Source organism: Elephas maximus, chromosome 4 (assembly GCF_024166365.1).
Source record: "Elephas maximus indicus isolate mEleMax1 chromosome 4, mEleMax1 primary haplotype, whole genome shotgun sequence".
NCBI classification, from domain to species: Eukaryota; Metazoa; Chordata; class Mammalia; order Proboscidea; family Elephantidae; genus Elephas; species Elephas maximus.
This window is the reverse complement of record NC_064822.1, coordinates 122,755,385-122,772,644: the sequence shown is the minus strand read 5'-3', so window position 1 is coordinate 122,772,644 and position 17,260 is coordinate 122,755,385. Positions and strand designations below refer to the sequence as shown.

The 17,260-nt window shown below is 34.2% G+C and overlaps 1 protein-coding gene across 3 annotated transcripts in view; it reads right to left on the bottom strand.

Moving 5' to 3' along the window:
* Positions 1 to 17,260, bottom strand: part of MON2 (MON2 homolog, regulator of endosome-to-Golgi trafficking) — a 114,896-nt gene that overhangs the window by 37,488 nt on the left and 60,148 nt on the right. For all 3 annotated transcript variants that reach the window (XM_049883760.1, XM_049883761.1, XM_049883762.1), the window contains 11 exons: positions 16,830 to 16,934; positions 16,072 to 16,152; positions 15,920 to 15,993; positions 15,738 to 15,828; positions 12,909 to 13,010; positions 11,049 to 11,159; positions 9,280 to 9,455; positions 7,766 to 7,928; positions 5,921 to 6,214; positions 3,932 to 4,130; positions 149 to 777 (listed from right to left, as the gene is read on the bottom strand). In XM_049883760.1, the coding sequence (XP_049739717.1) occupies positions 149 to 777; positions 3,932 to 4,130; positions 5,921 to 6,214; positions 7,766 to 7,928; positions 9,280 to 9,455; positions 11,049 to 11,159; positions 12,909 to 13,010; positions 15,738 to 15,828; positions 15,920 to 15,993; positions 16,072 to 16,152; positions 16,830 to 16,934 (2,025 nt within the window). The remainder of the gene's footprint in view (positions 1 to 148; positions 778 to 3,931; positions 4,131 to 5,920; positions 6,215 to 7,765; positions 7,929 to 9,279; positions 9,456 to 11,048; positions 11,160 to 12,908; positions 13,011 to 15,737; positions 15,829 to 15,919; positions 15,994 to 16,071; positions 16,153 to 16,829; positions 16,935 to 17,260) is intronic.

Below are 17,260 nucleotides of genomic sequence, written 5' to 3'. Positions count from 1 at the left end.
GATTTGAACTGCTGACCTTTGGGTTAGCAGCTGCAGCTCTTAACCACTGTGCAACCAGAGCTCCAAAAACACATATTGCAAAGTAAAAAAAAAAAAATCCAGAGGACTGTTTGCACTATTGCTTAGACAGCAATCAAAATTACATTACCTTTTGGAGAACATCTAAAGCTGTAAGTACAGCTTCCTGTAAGCTTGTCAAAACTGCTTCGGTGTAAGATGGAAGAATAAAAGGGGATGCATCTGAGCTTATTGGGACTGAAACGGCACTGTGCAATATGACTCCCAACTTTTGCAAGTCATCCATGTTGAAACCAGTTTTTATGTGTTGGTAGAGAGCTGGAAATATCTGAATTAAAGCTGTAAGAAAAGGCTGGCTGGGAATGAAAGTTAATTTATCAAAAGTAATAGGAGGCTTAGTGCTTTCAGATCCAATTTTATACCAGGTATTCCATGCGGCCCACCAGAGATTCAAATCTTCAAGCTCAGTATTAACTATGGGTGGCTCTGAGCTACTGTATCTTCCAAGTCTTTCTCCAATGGAATCTGTTCTTACAAAAGGTCTGCTTAGGCCAGGGCCTGATATGGGTCCTATAAGGACAGGTACAGGTATATTAACTGCAGGTGGTGTCTCAGGCTTCTCTGAGTCTCTGACAGGGGATACAATCTGTAAAATCTCCTGGAAGCTTTTCAGAGCAGCCAGAGATACTTCATTGTTTTTGCTGAGTGCTGCTGACTGTATGTGGTCAAGAAGAACATCCCATGCTCTGGAAAAATCTCCTATATTAGGAAAAGAAAAAAAAAAATCTATCACCATAAAAGTGGTATTTTCTCTTAATATGAGACATTTTAAAGTCTATCTGCTTTATTTTTCTACTTAAATTCCCATAGAACTAGAAAAAATATGCTTAGGTACTAACAATGTGAATTAAAATCATCACAACCCAGAAATCCTGAAAAAAAAAAATTCAGATAGGGGTAAAAAGACCATAAAGAAGAGGCTAACAGGTGTATCAAACAATGTTTTGGCCTTAAAAACAAAATTCTATACAATGTATGTATACCTGTTTATACTATTTCTTAGTACTTCTGCCTGAGAACAGAATAAAAACCTATTAAGGTTTAAAAAAAAAAAAGGCCTTTTGGTAAGTAAAAATAAATCTATATTTTATTGATGATTATGTTAAGACTTTTTTCATTCTTAAACATACTGGAAAGGTTGAAATACAGTATGATTCATGTGTTTGATAGGTCTAAATGTTTAAAATAAACTATATCATATGCCATAAAATCTTAACTTTATACTTTGGTTTTCATTTTTAAATAATTTTACAATTGTAGAATTTTCTTAAACATTGCTTTGCCCATAACAGTGTAGTAAGTCACCAGCAGACCAGGAGAAAATGTACCATAAGGAATAAACTGTCTTTTTACAATGAATCTAAATTTGTTTTTCTCATGTGAATCTAAGTCTACTGACCCACCATCAGCAGAGCATGGACTGAATAGTTTACTCATCGGTAGGTGCTGCTTTTCACTGATTAATTCAATCTTTTGCCCTACTCTGTGACCAACTAAACACATTTACAATGAATCTCTCTATGGCCAGGTACAGTTATTTTTCCATGAAACACAGCAAAAATGACCTCGTTCCTACAGCAATCAAACCAAATGCCTTTGTTAGTAGCATGAATTACTACCCACATACTTGCATTAAAATAATGCAAAAATCAGAGAAACTGACATTTTCCAAAGTAGGGTGACATGACTAGGTTATGAAATATATAATCAAGGTTTGAAGACTTTCATTCTGCAAAGGCTATAAATGACTTTCTTTTCTTTTTTAAAAACAGGATAAACCCAAATGCCTGCAGGAAGTATTCAGTTAATCAAAAGCTGGAAGTAAGTGGGGCATAAAATAATAGGTACTACTCTGCCTGCTTAGGACAAACTATAATAGCTGCCCAATTACACCACCTATGCCCCTCCATACTCTATTAAAAAACTAAGGTATAATTTATATACAGTAAACAGTTCAGAGTTTTGACAAATTACATTTAAAAACTACCAAAACAGCTAAACAAAACACTTGTGCCTGTTGCCATCCCAGTTAAAAAGTCAGAAGAACTATATCTGCAAACCTAAGGGTGAACTAATCTCAGATTTAGAATACTCCATGCCATAGTGGGGCGAAGGCTCTTGCAATTCCTTTATTAACATACTTTATGTCTAGGAAGAAGTCCCCTTTCTGTAAGACTAGGTGTCATTACTGTTAAAAATGGTTACGTTAAAAACACGATCCTGTCCTGAAATAATAATAACCATTTTCTAGTATTCAAGTTACAAAAATTTATCAAAACTACATGAACTGCCTTATATTTTCACCTAAAAAAACTAAATCCGTTAGTTCTTAACTTTTAAAATAAAGTAGCTATCACAGAGGTATTAAGAATGAAGCTCATTTTGTCAAAACAGTGAATGTAAAATTAAAATTTATGTATTTTGTTGTAGGTAAATTTTACACAAAGAGAAAAAACCTAAATAAAATTTAAAAAATACATCGCGCTCTAAAGTGCAAAAGGAATCAGACACCGTAAATTATTTGTTGTTGGATAAAAAAAGTTAAACGAGTAAAAGTACATACGAACATACTCAAATGCCTACGAAAAGAGTAAATATGCTTTAACATAAGGTTAAAAAAAGTCAAACATAATAAATAATACATACAGTATGCTCACAACTATGTATAAACGTGTCTCAACCCCCACCACTACCGCCAAAATTGAAGCTATTATAATTTACATCTGGGCATCTCAACCTCAGCACTACTGACATTTTGAGTTGGATAATTCTTGGTTGTGGGGGCTGTCCTGTGTACCACAGATGTTTAGCAGCATTCCCGGCCTCTACCCACCAGATGCTAGTAGCGCCTCCCCCTGTTGTGACAATCAAAACATCTCCAACCATTGCCAACTGTCCTCGAGGGGCTTCCTAACAATATCCTTCTATCCTTTTAAAATATATCAGAAAATCCTACCATCCTTCCTTGCTGCCATTCCCATCTACACACACTAACCAAAGTGATCTTCTGATGTGCATATCTGATTATGTCACATCACGAACATCATTGCTTTTAGGATGAAGTCCTAACTTTTGAACATGATCTACAAAGTTTTACATGGTCTGGGCTCTCCCCATCCCTACAACCTTATCTGTAAACATGCATTTCCTCACTCTCTTCATTCTGGACATTCAAACATACTAGGTTCCTCACCATCCGCTCACCCCCCAGCTCTAGATCTTTTCCTATTCCTTTTATACATTCTATCTGATACAATGCTGATACAATACTTAAACTTCAGATCTCAGGTAAAATATCACTTTCTAAAGGAAGCCTATCTGGCTAGGTGAAATACCTACTATAAGCTCACAAGGTACCACTCCTTTACAGTATTCACCATTTTTGCAATTTTACATTTATGTATGTAATTACTTAACTATGACAGCATGGAAAAGTATAGTTTACTCATCATTGTACCCCCTAGAGCCCAGACCACAATAGGCACACATTAAATATTTTCTGAATGAAAATGCATACTTGAATTTAGAACTTGTTGCTTGTGGGTAGTACTATTGTATACGAAATTTAAAAGACTCGTCTATTTTCCAAATTTCCTTTAGCATGAATTACTTGTATAAACCCATTGCCATCGAGCTGATTCTGACTCATAGCGACCCTAAAGGAGTAGAACTGTCCCACAGGGCTTCTAATGCTGTAATCTTTAGCAAAGCAGACTGCCGCATGTTTCTCCCGTGAAGCAGCCGGTAGGTTTGAACCACTGACCTTTACGTTAGCAGCTGAGTGCTTTAACCACTGTATCACCGGGGCTCCTAAAATTACTTATATAACCCCCCACCCCAAATGTATATATACCTAAAGGTTGTAGTAAATATCTTCTAGTGTTGAAGATTCTTGCTACTCCAGCCAATGTTAACACCCATGTCTCAGCCCATTGCTTCTCTGCTGTATCCCTTGAATGATGAATGAGAATATTGCCACCTCCTGACTCAATCTTTTCTTTGTCTGCTGTGGTAGAAGACTCTCGAACTCGGTCCAACAGATGAAAGAGAACCTGAATATTTATAAAAATGTCATATGAAAACTACTGGTAACATAGGTTAAGTAATGGCATAGTAAACTAGGAACTGTTACCAAAAATACATGGTCTGGTCAATTCCCATAAGTAAGGGGAAACTGATTAACAGAAACTGATCAACAGAGGTACCCTTATATTCTTAAGTTCATCCTTAAGGTCATGAAATGCAAAAAGTTAAAATAAATAGGATAGAACAGTGTATAAGCCTGGTTGAGTAGGTATCACTGGAACATCTATGGGGTAATCTACAGGATGAGAACAAAAGGGGGGGTAGCAATCTGTTTTAACAAGCCCTCTAGGTGATTCTGTTATATGCTAATATTTAAAAGCCTTTGAAGCAGAATAATCTAGAAATAAAATTACAATGAGTAAGGGGATATAAAGGAGGTGAAGAAGAAAAAGACTCATTGAGAATTAGGCAGCACAAAGATATAATGAAGTTGTTTGAAAGAAAAACAGAAATCAGAAAAAAAAACAGGTTTGTTTTTATACAGTATGGAAGACTTAAGCATGTATGTAAACTAAGGAGGAGTCCGGGGATGGAATGAAATACAAGGCACAGGAGGGAAAAATGTTTTTAATTATTTTTATTCGGGAATATTATATTTATTATTTTTTAAGATGATATATGAGGGTCTTTTTATTAAATTATAAACATCATTAGATACAATTAAAGTTTACTATATTGCCTACTATCAAACTTAATGATCTCAAAACTTCAAAAAGTAAAAGAATTTAAAATAGAATTTTATTAAAATAGAACAGATACAATCAAAAGGAGAGCCTTTTAGCAACTGGGGGCATGCTCACTAACAAGCTACTGACTTTAAAAAAGTTTTTAAAAGAGAGGGGAAAAAATGGAAAAACAAAATTGTTTATTTAATGAATTACTGCTGTTAGTTGCCATCAAGTTGCCTCTGACTCATGGTGACCTTCTCTGTAATGTAATGAAACGTAGCCCAGTCCTGCATCTTAGGGACTTTTGGTATGTTTGAGTCCATTGCTGTGGTTATTGTGTAGTGCCTTCCAAATTAAGGAACTCATCTAGCACTATATTGGACAATATTCTGTTAGATCTGTCAGGTTTTCATTGACTAATTTCAGATGTAGATTGCCAGGCCTTGCTTCCTACTGTCTTAGTTTGGAAGCTCCCCTGAAACCTGTCCACCACAGGTGACACAGCTAGTATTTGAAATACCTGTAGCATGACTTCCAAATTCATAGCAACAAGCAAGCCACCACAGTGTGTCAAACTGACAGAAGAGGGGTGGGTTTAATGAGTGAATATGTATAATTTACCATGTGGAAGTTACTTTTATATGGTAAGTTGCAAGTGAATTTCACTGTAAATGATATTCTTTTATTTACACAATTCTCATCGGATTATATCTGAATTACATGTATATAAGAGACCTCGAAGGGAAAAAGAAAAAGACTTTCCACCCTACTGTAAGGAACTGATTTCCTTCTGTGGTTTAACAACCCCTGGTTTTACTACTTGGGAAAACATGAAAATAAAAGAGGAGGCAGAAATTAGAGATAGTGATACTAAGAGATCAAAACAGAAACAGAGATGAGGCTTTTAATATTTAATTTGTCTTCTGCGAGGTACAATTTAAAATATGAAAAAGCTAACATTTTCTATTTTGTGAAACACACAAATACATAGAAATTTTTCTTTAAAAAATAATGGGAAAACATTTAATTTAAAAAGCATATAGGCATGGTTCAATTAAAAGCTGATAACTGAAGCTATTTTACAATACCTTCCAAATAACAGTGTGCCATGTTGAATGTTGTAATAAAGTTCCATGTGCACCAATCGTAGAAAACAGAGTTTGCCCGGCACTCTTCCTAACAGCAGGACGGGGGTCCACACACAGTTCACCCAATTTTGCATACAGACATAACCACAAGCAATCAAATGGTGGTGCAGGGTGGAACGGCCGATTTAAAGCTACTCCTTTCTCTTCTGCCTGTTTTTGCTGTACTGCCTCTTCCTTGTTTAATTCTTTTTCAATAGTTTCTCCTCTTTGAAAAAAATAATCTGAAATATTCCACTAAAAAGTAGAAAAGTGTCGCTTTATTAATACACTTTATTTTAAACACATAATAAATTAAATTTGCAATAGAAGGCCATTTACCTTTTAGAATAAAACTTAAATTACTTAAATCTTTTTCTTAGTGGAACAGATTCAATGAAAACACCTCTTGCCCAGTGGGTGTCTCTATTTGATTTCAGTAGAATTTGAGGGAACAATCCGGTTTTAACAATAATTTTTTATTTTTGCTTTCTATTATGAAAAATTTCAAAAACATACAGAAAGACGGAGAATAGTATAATGAACTTCAATGTACTGATATACTCATCACCCAGGTGTAACAACTGTTAACATTTTGCCATACTTACTTCATGCTCATATTTTTAAAATCATTAATAAAAGCTTTAAAAAATATAACCATAAAACCATTACCACAACCAGCAAAATTATTAGTGAAAACTTAGTATTTTAAAATTTCATATAAGAACAATCACTGTCTCCAAACATATCTTAAGACTTAATTTTTAACCATAATAAGGTATATGAATTAATTATGCCAATGGTAAAAATGTCGGGGATCTAAAACCTATGAACATAAATGTAAAATAAAGGAGGTGGTATCTAGCAGTAATTTAATCATCATTAAATTTACTGACCACTCATTGGGAGCAATTATATATACGGCATGCTTATACATATTTTTACAATTATGTTTTTAATAATAAAATATTAATGTACCTAGCTTATGAGGGAAATAAGTATGACTTTACAAAACTTCTGTGTTATAATATACATTCTAAATAACTATCAAACAAATACATATTGGGAACACCTCTACATGTTTACTTCATGTCATATTAACATGTCATATTATTTCTCTATTAAAGATGAGTCAAATGAGGCTCAAGAGGTCAATAACTTAACAATTAATGGGGGCAGACAGGACTAAAATACAGGTATATATGATTCCAGAGCATATGCTCTCCCACTATCATATGCTGTCTCTTAATAGAGTCAACAGGCTACCAAATCAAAAAAACCAAATCCGTTGCTGTCGAGTCGATTCCAACTCATAGCAACCCTACAGGATAGGGTAGAACTGCCCCACAGGGTTTCAAAGCTGCGGCTTGTGGATATGAACTGTCAACCTTTCAGTTAGCAGACAAGCTCTTAACCACTGTGCCACCAGGGCTTCACTACAGGACTATGTAAATGTTAGAGCCTTTTACTGAAGCTTCATTTACTAGTTAAGTAGGTACATGAAAATGTTGCTAATAAAATAATGTTAAAAATCAACTAACCTTCACACTAAAGTCAAGTGAATATTTTCCTTGTATATATTCTTGTTTACTAAGTCTTCTCTGACAAACATGGCAAAAACCAAACTTTGACACATTATAGCAAAATTATTCCAAATATTTCATTTAATCCTTCATGAAAGATATGTTTGATAGTTCAGTCATTTAAACAATTCCCATAGAGTCTAAAGAACATTTGCTTAGCATTCACTCACGACTGTGTAACAGTGATTTCTAGTTACCCTGTCTTAAGAAAGGCAATGATACTTACCAATAAACCTATTGAAGTTAAACTAATATTAAGTTCTTGGTTATGAAGCCCAAAGCTACCTGCAACATCTACAACTATCTGCAGACAAGTGCAAGGCATAGTTGGTAGAAAGTCTGTCACAACTAACTGAAGACACTGGAATGCAGTTCGTATCAAGGATTCTCTGAAAACATAACAGAAACATGCTGATGCATTAGAAAGAAATTAGAGAGTAAAATTACATACTTTACAATAATTTGAACGAAGCAAAACTATTTTAAAATTTGGACAAGAAAAATCTTCCTTAACATAGGTCATATAACATTTTAACATTTACATAAATGTAAAAAAGATATGTTTAAACAAATTAACAAATAAAAATAAAGAAAGAACCTCACAGGTAAAGCAAAGCAGTAGCTTAAAAAAAAGGGAAAAACATGCTATTAACACCATATTATTTCTATTTGTACTTTGCACCAACTAGTGAAACAAAGAAAACTTACAAAAGGAATGAGAAAGGCAAGTTGGCTACAGTTACTTTTCTCACTACTGTATCCCCAATAGCTAACATGGTACCTAGCAAATGTAAATACGCATGATCTACTCACTGAATGAAAATGAGTTCCACACTCTTTTATAAATATTCTGTATCTTATTTAAACATCAAAAGAAATATAAAATTTAGTATTAATCTGTGAGAAGGGGGTAAATTTTTAATTTCAAGTAAAGAAAACAGGCATTTGATTTTGGAAAGAAATTCTGGTAATGAAAAAGTAATGAAAATGAAAATTCCAGTAGATAACACTTACTGTGTACTTAATGTGCCATGCACTTTCTAAGTGTTTAACATGCATTAATTCATTTCACCCTACAATGCCCTGGGTTACATAGAAACTTACTGAAGCAGAGAGGTTAAGTCACTTGCAAAGTCAGAAGCAAGGAATTAGCACTTCAGGGAATTGCAAATGTATACAATGAAAAACTACTACACGCCTAGTAGGATGGTTAAAATCCAAAATGCAAAATGGTACGGCCACACTGGAAGACAATTTGGCAGTCTCTGACAACATAACCTTACCATATGACCCAGCAATTGCACTTCTAAGGATTTACCCAACTGATTTGAAAACCTATGTCATTTTAAAGCAATTTTTTAGATTTTCTAATATACACAGAGAGGTCAGGGCCTAAATACTATTTCACATCTTACCAAAATATTAATTTTAACAAAATAAAATAAAACCCTAGGTTTGGATATTTTATAAAATTTGTGGTATTTGGTTCATTTAACTTTATTATAAGTAAGAACCTTGAACTCTGGTGTAAGTGTAAAAAAACAGCAAATTCTCCATTCTTCCAAAACAAAAAGGAGCTCTAAAAATCCTTGACTGCCACTTGGAAGTAAGGTAAAGAAAAACTATTCTAGATCTTAAACAGGAAGAACATGCATTAAAAAAATTACCACTATGCAAGACTTTAGAGTAAATTCTTTTTCTACCTGTATACCCTTCTGGATGATAATTTTAAATACTTACCCTTGATCATTTCTGATCGCTCCCATGACTCCAAGCACTAACGGCCATCCAGGCCCAAGACTGTCTCCTTGACTCTGCAGAATCTGCAACACACATTCTAATTGCTTGAGTCGGATATCAGGATGGTTAATATTGGACATCTCCTTCAATGGATTCAGTAAAAGCAACTGGAGCCTCTGAAAACAGGGCAAGAAAGTAATTAGGATAAAAAGCCCAAAAAGACAAGAAGGCTTTGCTATATTGCTCTTTTAAGTTTAAATTCACTTTATTCAGACTACTATGGCAAGTTGAAATTTGTCTATTAAAATAAACATTATTTTAATTTCTATTAGTAATCATTACAGATTAATTTTGTCATCTATTTCTTTCTTAAAAATAAGAGAAAATAAAAAAACAATCTTCAAGATGTTAAGATTTCAGGATAAATGGGGGAGTTCCCTTACTTTAAAAGAAATTAATTATAAACCCATAGAAAAATGAACCTCACTGAAAGAAATACATTTCTAGCTGAATGTGGAAAGAGAAAAACAATTCCCAATATTCAAAATTACTTTTATTTTATTAATGAATACCACATGTATTTAAATATAAAATTTTTAACTCTGACAGAATAAAAGAAGTTATGATACCCACAAAAAATGAACAAGTACAGCAGGCATTAACAAAGATAAAATATGTTGCAGAGTTAAAAAAAAGCACTCCCGTCTGTCTCTTTCAGCATCTGAAAGCACTTGCCTCATTTTAACTTTCTTCTGTTCAAGGATACATTTATTTGGTTCACTAGTTGAACAAAACATTTATTAACTCTCACTATGTGACAGGTACTAAGATGGACAACGTTTTTCTTTTCAAAAAAACTCAAACTGTAGTAAGGGAAAATATGAAATCACTACAAGGTAAGCTCAAGAAGAGCACAAGCCTTTTCCATCTTGTTCATCATTCTACTACAAGACCTAAAACACTGCCTAGCACACAGTGTGTACTCATTATTTCTTGAGTAAATCTGTAGAATACAACTATAATCCAATAAGATAATGAGAATGCTTATTAAGTACCCTAGTCCTACTCAGTCTTGAAAAAATAAAACTTTGATGGACTTTTTAAAAGTCTTTAGATATGTAAATGATTAAGAAGAGTCAGGACAAAAAGTTAGCTCTGAAAGTATAAAATAACCTTTTAAATTATTTAAAAATAAAAATCTATTGTATTGTGCTTGCATCTTCTGCCACTTATTTTCTCCCCATGTAAGAGTAGTGAGACAGAAAAAAATCAGAGACAGGTAAGGACCAAAGAAAAATAGATTAGTAAGTTGTTAGTTGCCACTGAGTTGATTGACTATGCATAGCAACCCCATGTGATAGAGCAAAACTGCCCCATAGGGTTTTCTAAGCTCTACTCTTTATGGGAGAAGATTGTCAGGTCTTTCTTCTGTGGAGCCGCCGGGTGGGTTCAAACCATCAACTTTTCGGTTGGTTACTATCTGAGTACTACATGAAGAGAATAATTTATTAACTTAATTCAGTGTCAGTCACAAGAAGGTCTTTAAAATTTATTCTGAAGACAATACTAAAGATCCATGCATATCAGCCTTCTGTAAGAGATCCATGACCTACATACAAAATAGAATACTGAGTAACGAAAGCCCATCCTTAGAATATCACCCATTTGATTAAAAGAAAGAAAAAAAAAAAAAGAATTACATATGGGGAAGGTTGATTTTATACTAAGTATTTTTTTTTAAAAATGAGATCAGAGTCTCCCCAAATTACCTGGTTTTGTGAAAGTGGAGGATCATGATTAAACGTCAGCCCTGCTTTAATAAGTGAAGTTAAAGCTTCTGCTCCCCATTCTCTCATTCGAGAGTTTGTATGCTGGCAGACCTGAAGGTACATATATTGAACAAAAATTAAATATTTAATCTTTATACTTAAGATATGAATCATACATCAATTTGAAGAAAAGGAAAATTTAAATATTATATTTTCTGTTCTTTTTACATTTTTGAAATGATACCAAATATTCATCTAGGTATCAAATATTCACCCAGTCGAGAGAAAAATTACATTCAAAATATAAATAAGCTTACCTTCTGAATAAGGGGCAAGAGGAAGCAATAGAAAGACAGAAGAAAAAAAGATGAAACTAAAACAAGTCATAAGAAAAAAGGACTTCATAAAAGTAAATGATACGTCATCACAGTGAACAGGAGTAAACTGATGCAAAGGCTCCTAATTTAGTCTGATCTCATAACTGAATACTGTGCTAAAATTTTAAAAACTTGTTTTTTGCCATTTGATGAGAATGTCCAATAATGAAGAAAATCTGCCTATATCCCTTAATGATTCATAAAAGTCATCACAATAAAATGAAAACCAAAAACAACAGCAACAAAAAAAACCCCTACAGTACCTCTGTTTTTCTTACTGAGAATAATAACCTCTCTCAAGTTACTAAAATAACATAACATGGCCCTTGTAACCCAGACCTAAACTGCACACAGACATATATACACGCAGAAGCAGCAAATTAGTACGAATCACCCCAACTTGAATACAAGAGAATACAAATTCCCAGATAAAATTCACTGGTACTATCTATAACTAGTAATACCAACCAGATTTTTCACTTTGCAGAAGAGCTATCTCAAAGCAAAAGCTGGAAATGAGCAGTATTTACTCCCAACCCTCAGCCTCAATTACCTTGAAGTTGTTTCAGAATTAGCTAGAACTGAGGTGATCAAAACACTGTGTAAAAAAATAAGGTCCAAGCTAACAGCTGAAGAAGACTTCAGAGATTTCATAGATAGTTATTTCTCACTTTAAAATTTCACCCATGTTCCCCAGGACAACTAGATGGTACCCAGTTACCACCACTGACTGCTCTGGCACAGATCACAATATGGGGCCGTGGACAAAGGGGGAAAAAAATGTAGAACAAAATTCAAATTAAAAAAAAAAAAAAAAGAGGCCAGGCTTGCTGGTCTGACAGAGACTGGAGAAACCCTGAGAGTGTGGCCCCCGGACACCCTTTTAACTTCAGTACTGAAGTCGCTCCTGAGGTTCACCCTTCAGCCAAAGACTGGACAGTTCTCTAGGGCTAACAATAACACACATGAGGGACGTGCTTCATAGCTCAATCATGTATATCAGACTAACAGGCCTATCAGCCCAATAACAAAGATGAGAAGGCGGGAAGAGACAACTGGACAAATGGAAAACAGGGAACCTGGGGTGGAGAAGGGGAGAGTATTGACACACTGAGGGGATGGCAACCAATGTCACAAAATAATTTGTATATTAACTGTTTAATGGAGAAACTAATTTGCTCTGTAAACTTTCACCTAAATCACACACAAAAATTTTTTTTTCACCAATTTTCAGTCAATAAAAGCAAACTGCTCCCTCATCAAACCAATTACTATGCAACTTTACTCCTTCATAAAATATATATGTACAAGTACTAGCTCAGGAAAGAGGGAAAAAAGGGTTAATGCTGATTTTTCAAATGGTTATCCACAATCATTACTTCAATGTATATTATCTTTGTTCTGGTAACTTAATCATCACAAATGCACAAATGAATAGTCCTTTATAAAAAATCAAATATAATGTTTAAGAAAAAAAGGTTACCTCAAGTAGGTGGCCTGTTAGGGGTCTCCACAAAATTTCTATTCGGTGCATGTTAACAAGACCAGTTTCTAACAATTTGGCAACGGCAAAAAGAGATGGTTCCTAGGGAGAAAACAAGTTGCATTTTGATACTATAAGGAAAATTTTGAAGACTTAAATTGTAAATAAAATCAAGAATACTCTGGACAGCATAACTGTAATTAATATATTATTATTTAATATAAAATCAGCAAAAAATACAAACCTCTGTTAACAAGAAACAAGTCTTTCTACCACCCTCAACTATCCAGAATGGCCCAAATTGGAAAATTTGGTCACAAAGAGAATATTTTAGTAGGGAAATGGTCACAAATCATACCAGACACACAGAATGGCCAGTCTTCTGACCAGAAGAAAAAAAACATTCTTATTAGTGAAGTCTTGAAATGTACAGGTTTCACGTATGAATGTCACAAAGTATGATAAAAAACAAAGGAGAAAGCAGGAACCAGGGAAAAAAATATGAAGTCAAGAGTATGTAAGAGATCAGGGCTGTCAGTTTTAGACACAGACAGAAAAATAAAAAAGAAGACAAAACAGCTCTCTAAAGTCAGAAAGAGAATCAGTTTACATCACACATAGCTAAACTGGAGACCTGGTGGCGCAGTGTTTAAGAGCTACGGCTGCTAACCAAAAGGATGGCAGTTTGAATCCACCAGCTGCTCCTCGAAAATCCTAAGGGGCAGTTCTACTCTGTCCTATAAGGTTGCTATGGGTTGGAATCGGCTCAACTACAAAGGGCTCTTGTTATCACTAAATTAGAGTACTTGGTTCCTGTGTTATAGAAACAGTTTCAGTGAAAAAAACCAAAAGGCAACTATCTCTAATTCAAAACTAATGAAGGTGGTAAAACATGATTTAATGCAAATTCAGTTGACAGAAACGATGAGTATTTTCTAACGGGTAACTATTTCAAACCGAGACATGGCACTGAAAAAAAAAAAAATAGAAAAAAAAAAAAAAAAAAAAACCCTGGCAAATTATAAGCATAATAATTTTGATTTTAAACGAAAAAACTTATTATTCTATATATTTAACAATTTTTTCAGTGCTGATAAAAATCTAATATGAAAATGCCCAACAATATATGTCTTTCCTAGTAGCAGTCAGTACATTGAAACAAGTACAATGAGACTTTAAGACAAATATGGTCAGGTTGGCTCTTCTTGCATGTGTTAACGTTATAGGCACCCTAAACACTTTTGTAGTAGAAAAAATTCATGGTTCTAGAGGCAATGTGGTATAGTGATGAATACTGCTGCCTGTGCAGTTTTAACTGCTTGGGACCTCGTCTCTACCACTCAATAGGTATATAACCTTGGGTAGGTTACTACCTTTTCTGAATCTGTTTTATTTATTTATTTTAATCTATAAAATGGAAATAATACCAGCATAGAACCTATTCTAAAAGTACAGAACCTACCTCAAGTTAAAAAGTGCCTGGCATATAGTAAATCCCCAATAAATGTTGCCTATTACCGTTGTTGTTGTTAGGTGCCACTGAGTCGGTTCCAACTCGTAGCGACCCCACGTACCACAGAACGAAACACTGCCCGGTCCCGCGCCATGCTCACAATCGCTGTTATGCCTGAGCCCACTGTTGCAGCCACTGTGTCAATCCATCTCATTGAGGGTCCTTCTCTTTTCCGCTGACCCTGTTACTACCTTGGTGTTATTATTTTAACCAGGATGTGTACAGTAATCATGTGTATCATTTAAAAGAATATAAAGATACCCAGGCCCCATACTTGAAGATTCTGATTCAGGATGTCTTGAATAGGGGCCTCACATTTGTAATTTTTTTAAACTCCACAGCTGACTTTGATGCACTCCAAAAGTGAAAGCTATTAACAAAGCTGTTAAGAATGAATTGTTTGGCAGAAACTATAAAACATGGGCATGGACATTTACCTGTTTGTAGAATTCTCTAGCTGTATGGTATAATATATGAAGCTTCGACCTAACAAGAACTTCTCGACTAATCCTTAGTCACATGAGCTAAGACGATGAGCCACAATACACAGAATTATAATTTAAGGACCAGGCAGAAAACATAATTTTGGATCCTACCATTAGATGTTAAATAAATTACAAAGCAGCATTCTTAAATTTTTAATCATGTTTTGGGTTGTCTTCACTTTTTTATAAATGGTCAAACTAAACTTATTTATTCATTTTAAAATGTAGAAGGCATTTAATTTTAAATAATTATTCCTAAGATAAATAAATTTTCCTGTACTTTCCAAGTAAAACAGAAAATACTTTGAGTATAGAAATGTTCTTGAATGTCAATATTCAAAAGTACTGTTTTACTAACTGAGTCAATGAATAAAGCAAAAATTTAATTTTCAAGGAACATTTTGAAGGACAGAAACACTAAAGGAGAATCATGACTTTCAGGAAAAAAAAAAAAAGATTAGCTCCTGATTTTCCATCCCAACCCAGATAAGAGGAACTGAGACAGACTTACATTCCTTGATTTAAATCCTAAATTACCCCAACCATAAATTTATTTTTCAAATTACAAGTAATTGTGACATTGTATAAAGTTCATTTATAAAAACAGTGTTGGATTATTCTTTATAAAAATATTCAATACACAAAAGAAATGGACACAACTTAAAATCGCTATATATATATATAAAAAAATATATATATATACACACATACATATATATCTCACAAGGCAAAACATCTCCTCTTAACTCCCTCAACAAATTACAACCATAAATGGTAAAAACCCAAAAGTATGGTTAGTCACATTTAAAATAGAAAGGTAGAATATCACACCTTATTATTTCCATAGGCCATATCCATTGCTTCTAGGGATAAGGAGCAAAGTGCATTTATTAAATGATGCAATGAAACATCATCAAGATACCTAAAACAAAAATAAAGTAATAAAGACATTATGATTTAACATATATAGATAATAACAATATTTTCTATCAATTTAAAAAACTGACTCTTACTGTGAGCTTTCAAACAATCTTGAAAGTATATTGGAAATTACAGGTAAATCTGTCATCACAGCTGTTGTTAGAACCTAGGAAAGGAATAAAATTAAATGTAACATAGGAACATTCTGGGAAGCACTAATTGGGTAAGAATGACGAGGGCTTACTGTACTGGGTCCTTCTACAGCTCTCCCAGGTTTCAAGGCACCACCACTACTAGGCTTTAATCCTAAAATCCATACAAGATGCTGTTAAAAAAAAAAAAAAAACAAATTTATAGGAATTCTAATAACTAAAATTAAAATCAGTAATTAAAATTCATGGAAACCCTGGTGGTGTAGTGGTTAAGTGCTACGGCTGCTAACCAAAGGGTCGGCAGTTCAAATCTGCCAGGTGTTCCTTGGAAACTCTGTGGGGCAGTTCTATCTACTCTGTCCTACAGGGTCGCTATGAGTCGGAATCGACTCGACGGCACTGGGTTTTTTTGGGGGGGGTTTAGTTAAAATTCATACAAAGGACCTATTATACCAAGCACAGGCAGTGAAGCTTAAAAAAAAAAAACCAAACCCGCTGCCACTGGGTCAATTCCGACTCACAGCAACCCTATAGGACAGAGTAGGACTGCCCCATAGAGCTTCCAAGGAGTGTCTGGTGGATTCGAACTGCCAATGCTTTGGTTAGCGGGTATAACACTTAACCACAATGCCACCAGGGTTTCCTAAATGGAGCTCAGGCAGTTATAAAAAGCACTCAATCACTTCCTACAACATGAGCCGTATCTTCTTTCCTTTACAGCTTCTCTTTTTTCATACTTACTGCCTATTCCTTAGGCCTGCCCAAAGCACTAATAGGCATTGCTTAGTTTAATTGTTAACCCTTAGATATAAAAGCAACGCCAACCTCTGACCCAGAGACTACAACATACCTGCAGAGTTGCCAAGACAAGTTGCCACGATGTTCCAAGAACAGCCCCATGGCAGTGTGCCAAGTTAAGTAAAGTCCTCATACACTGGATATTTTTGGAAGTTAGCTATATATTAAAAAAGAATATATTTGCAGAACTGTTAGGCTTTCTTCAAAATTAAAAAGCTTGTAAAGCATCATTATCATATTCAAAGTTTTTTCTTATATAAAAACCAAATAAAAATATTAAGAAAATCGGTTTGGATGACTAACTGCAATGATTTTATACAGAACAAATTCATTGGCTTAAAAGCAGTTATATGGGTTATGATAATGTCACCTGCATAGTTTTAACTACTTTCTTTTATAGATACCATCCAGGTAAAAGAAAATAAATAAGTTCAATGACAAATTTTGACAAATACTGAGAAAGGGTACAACAGATTTTCTTTT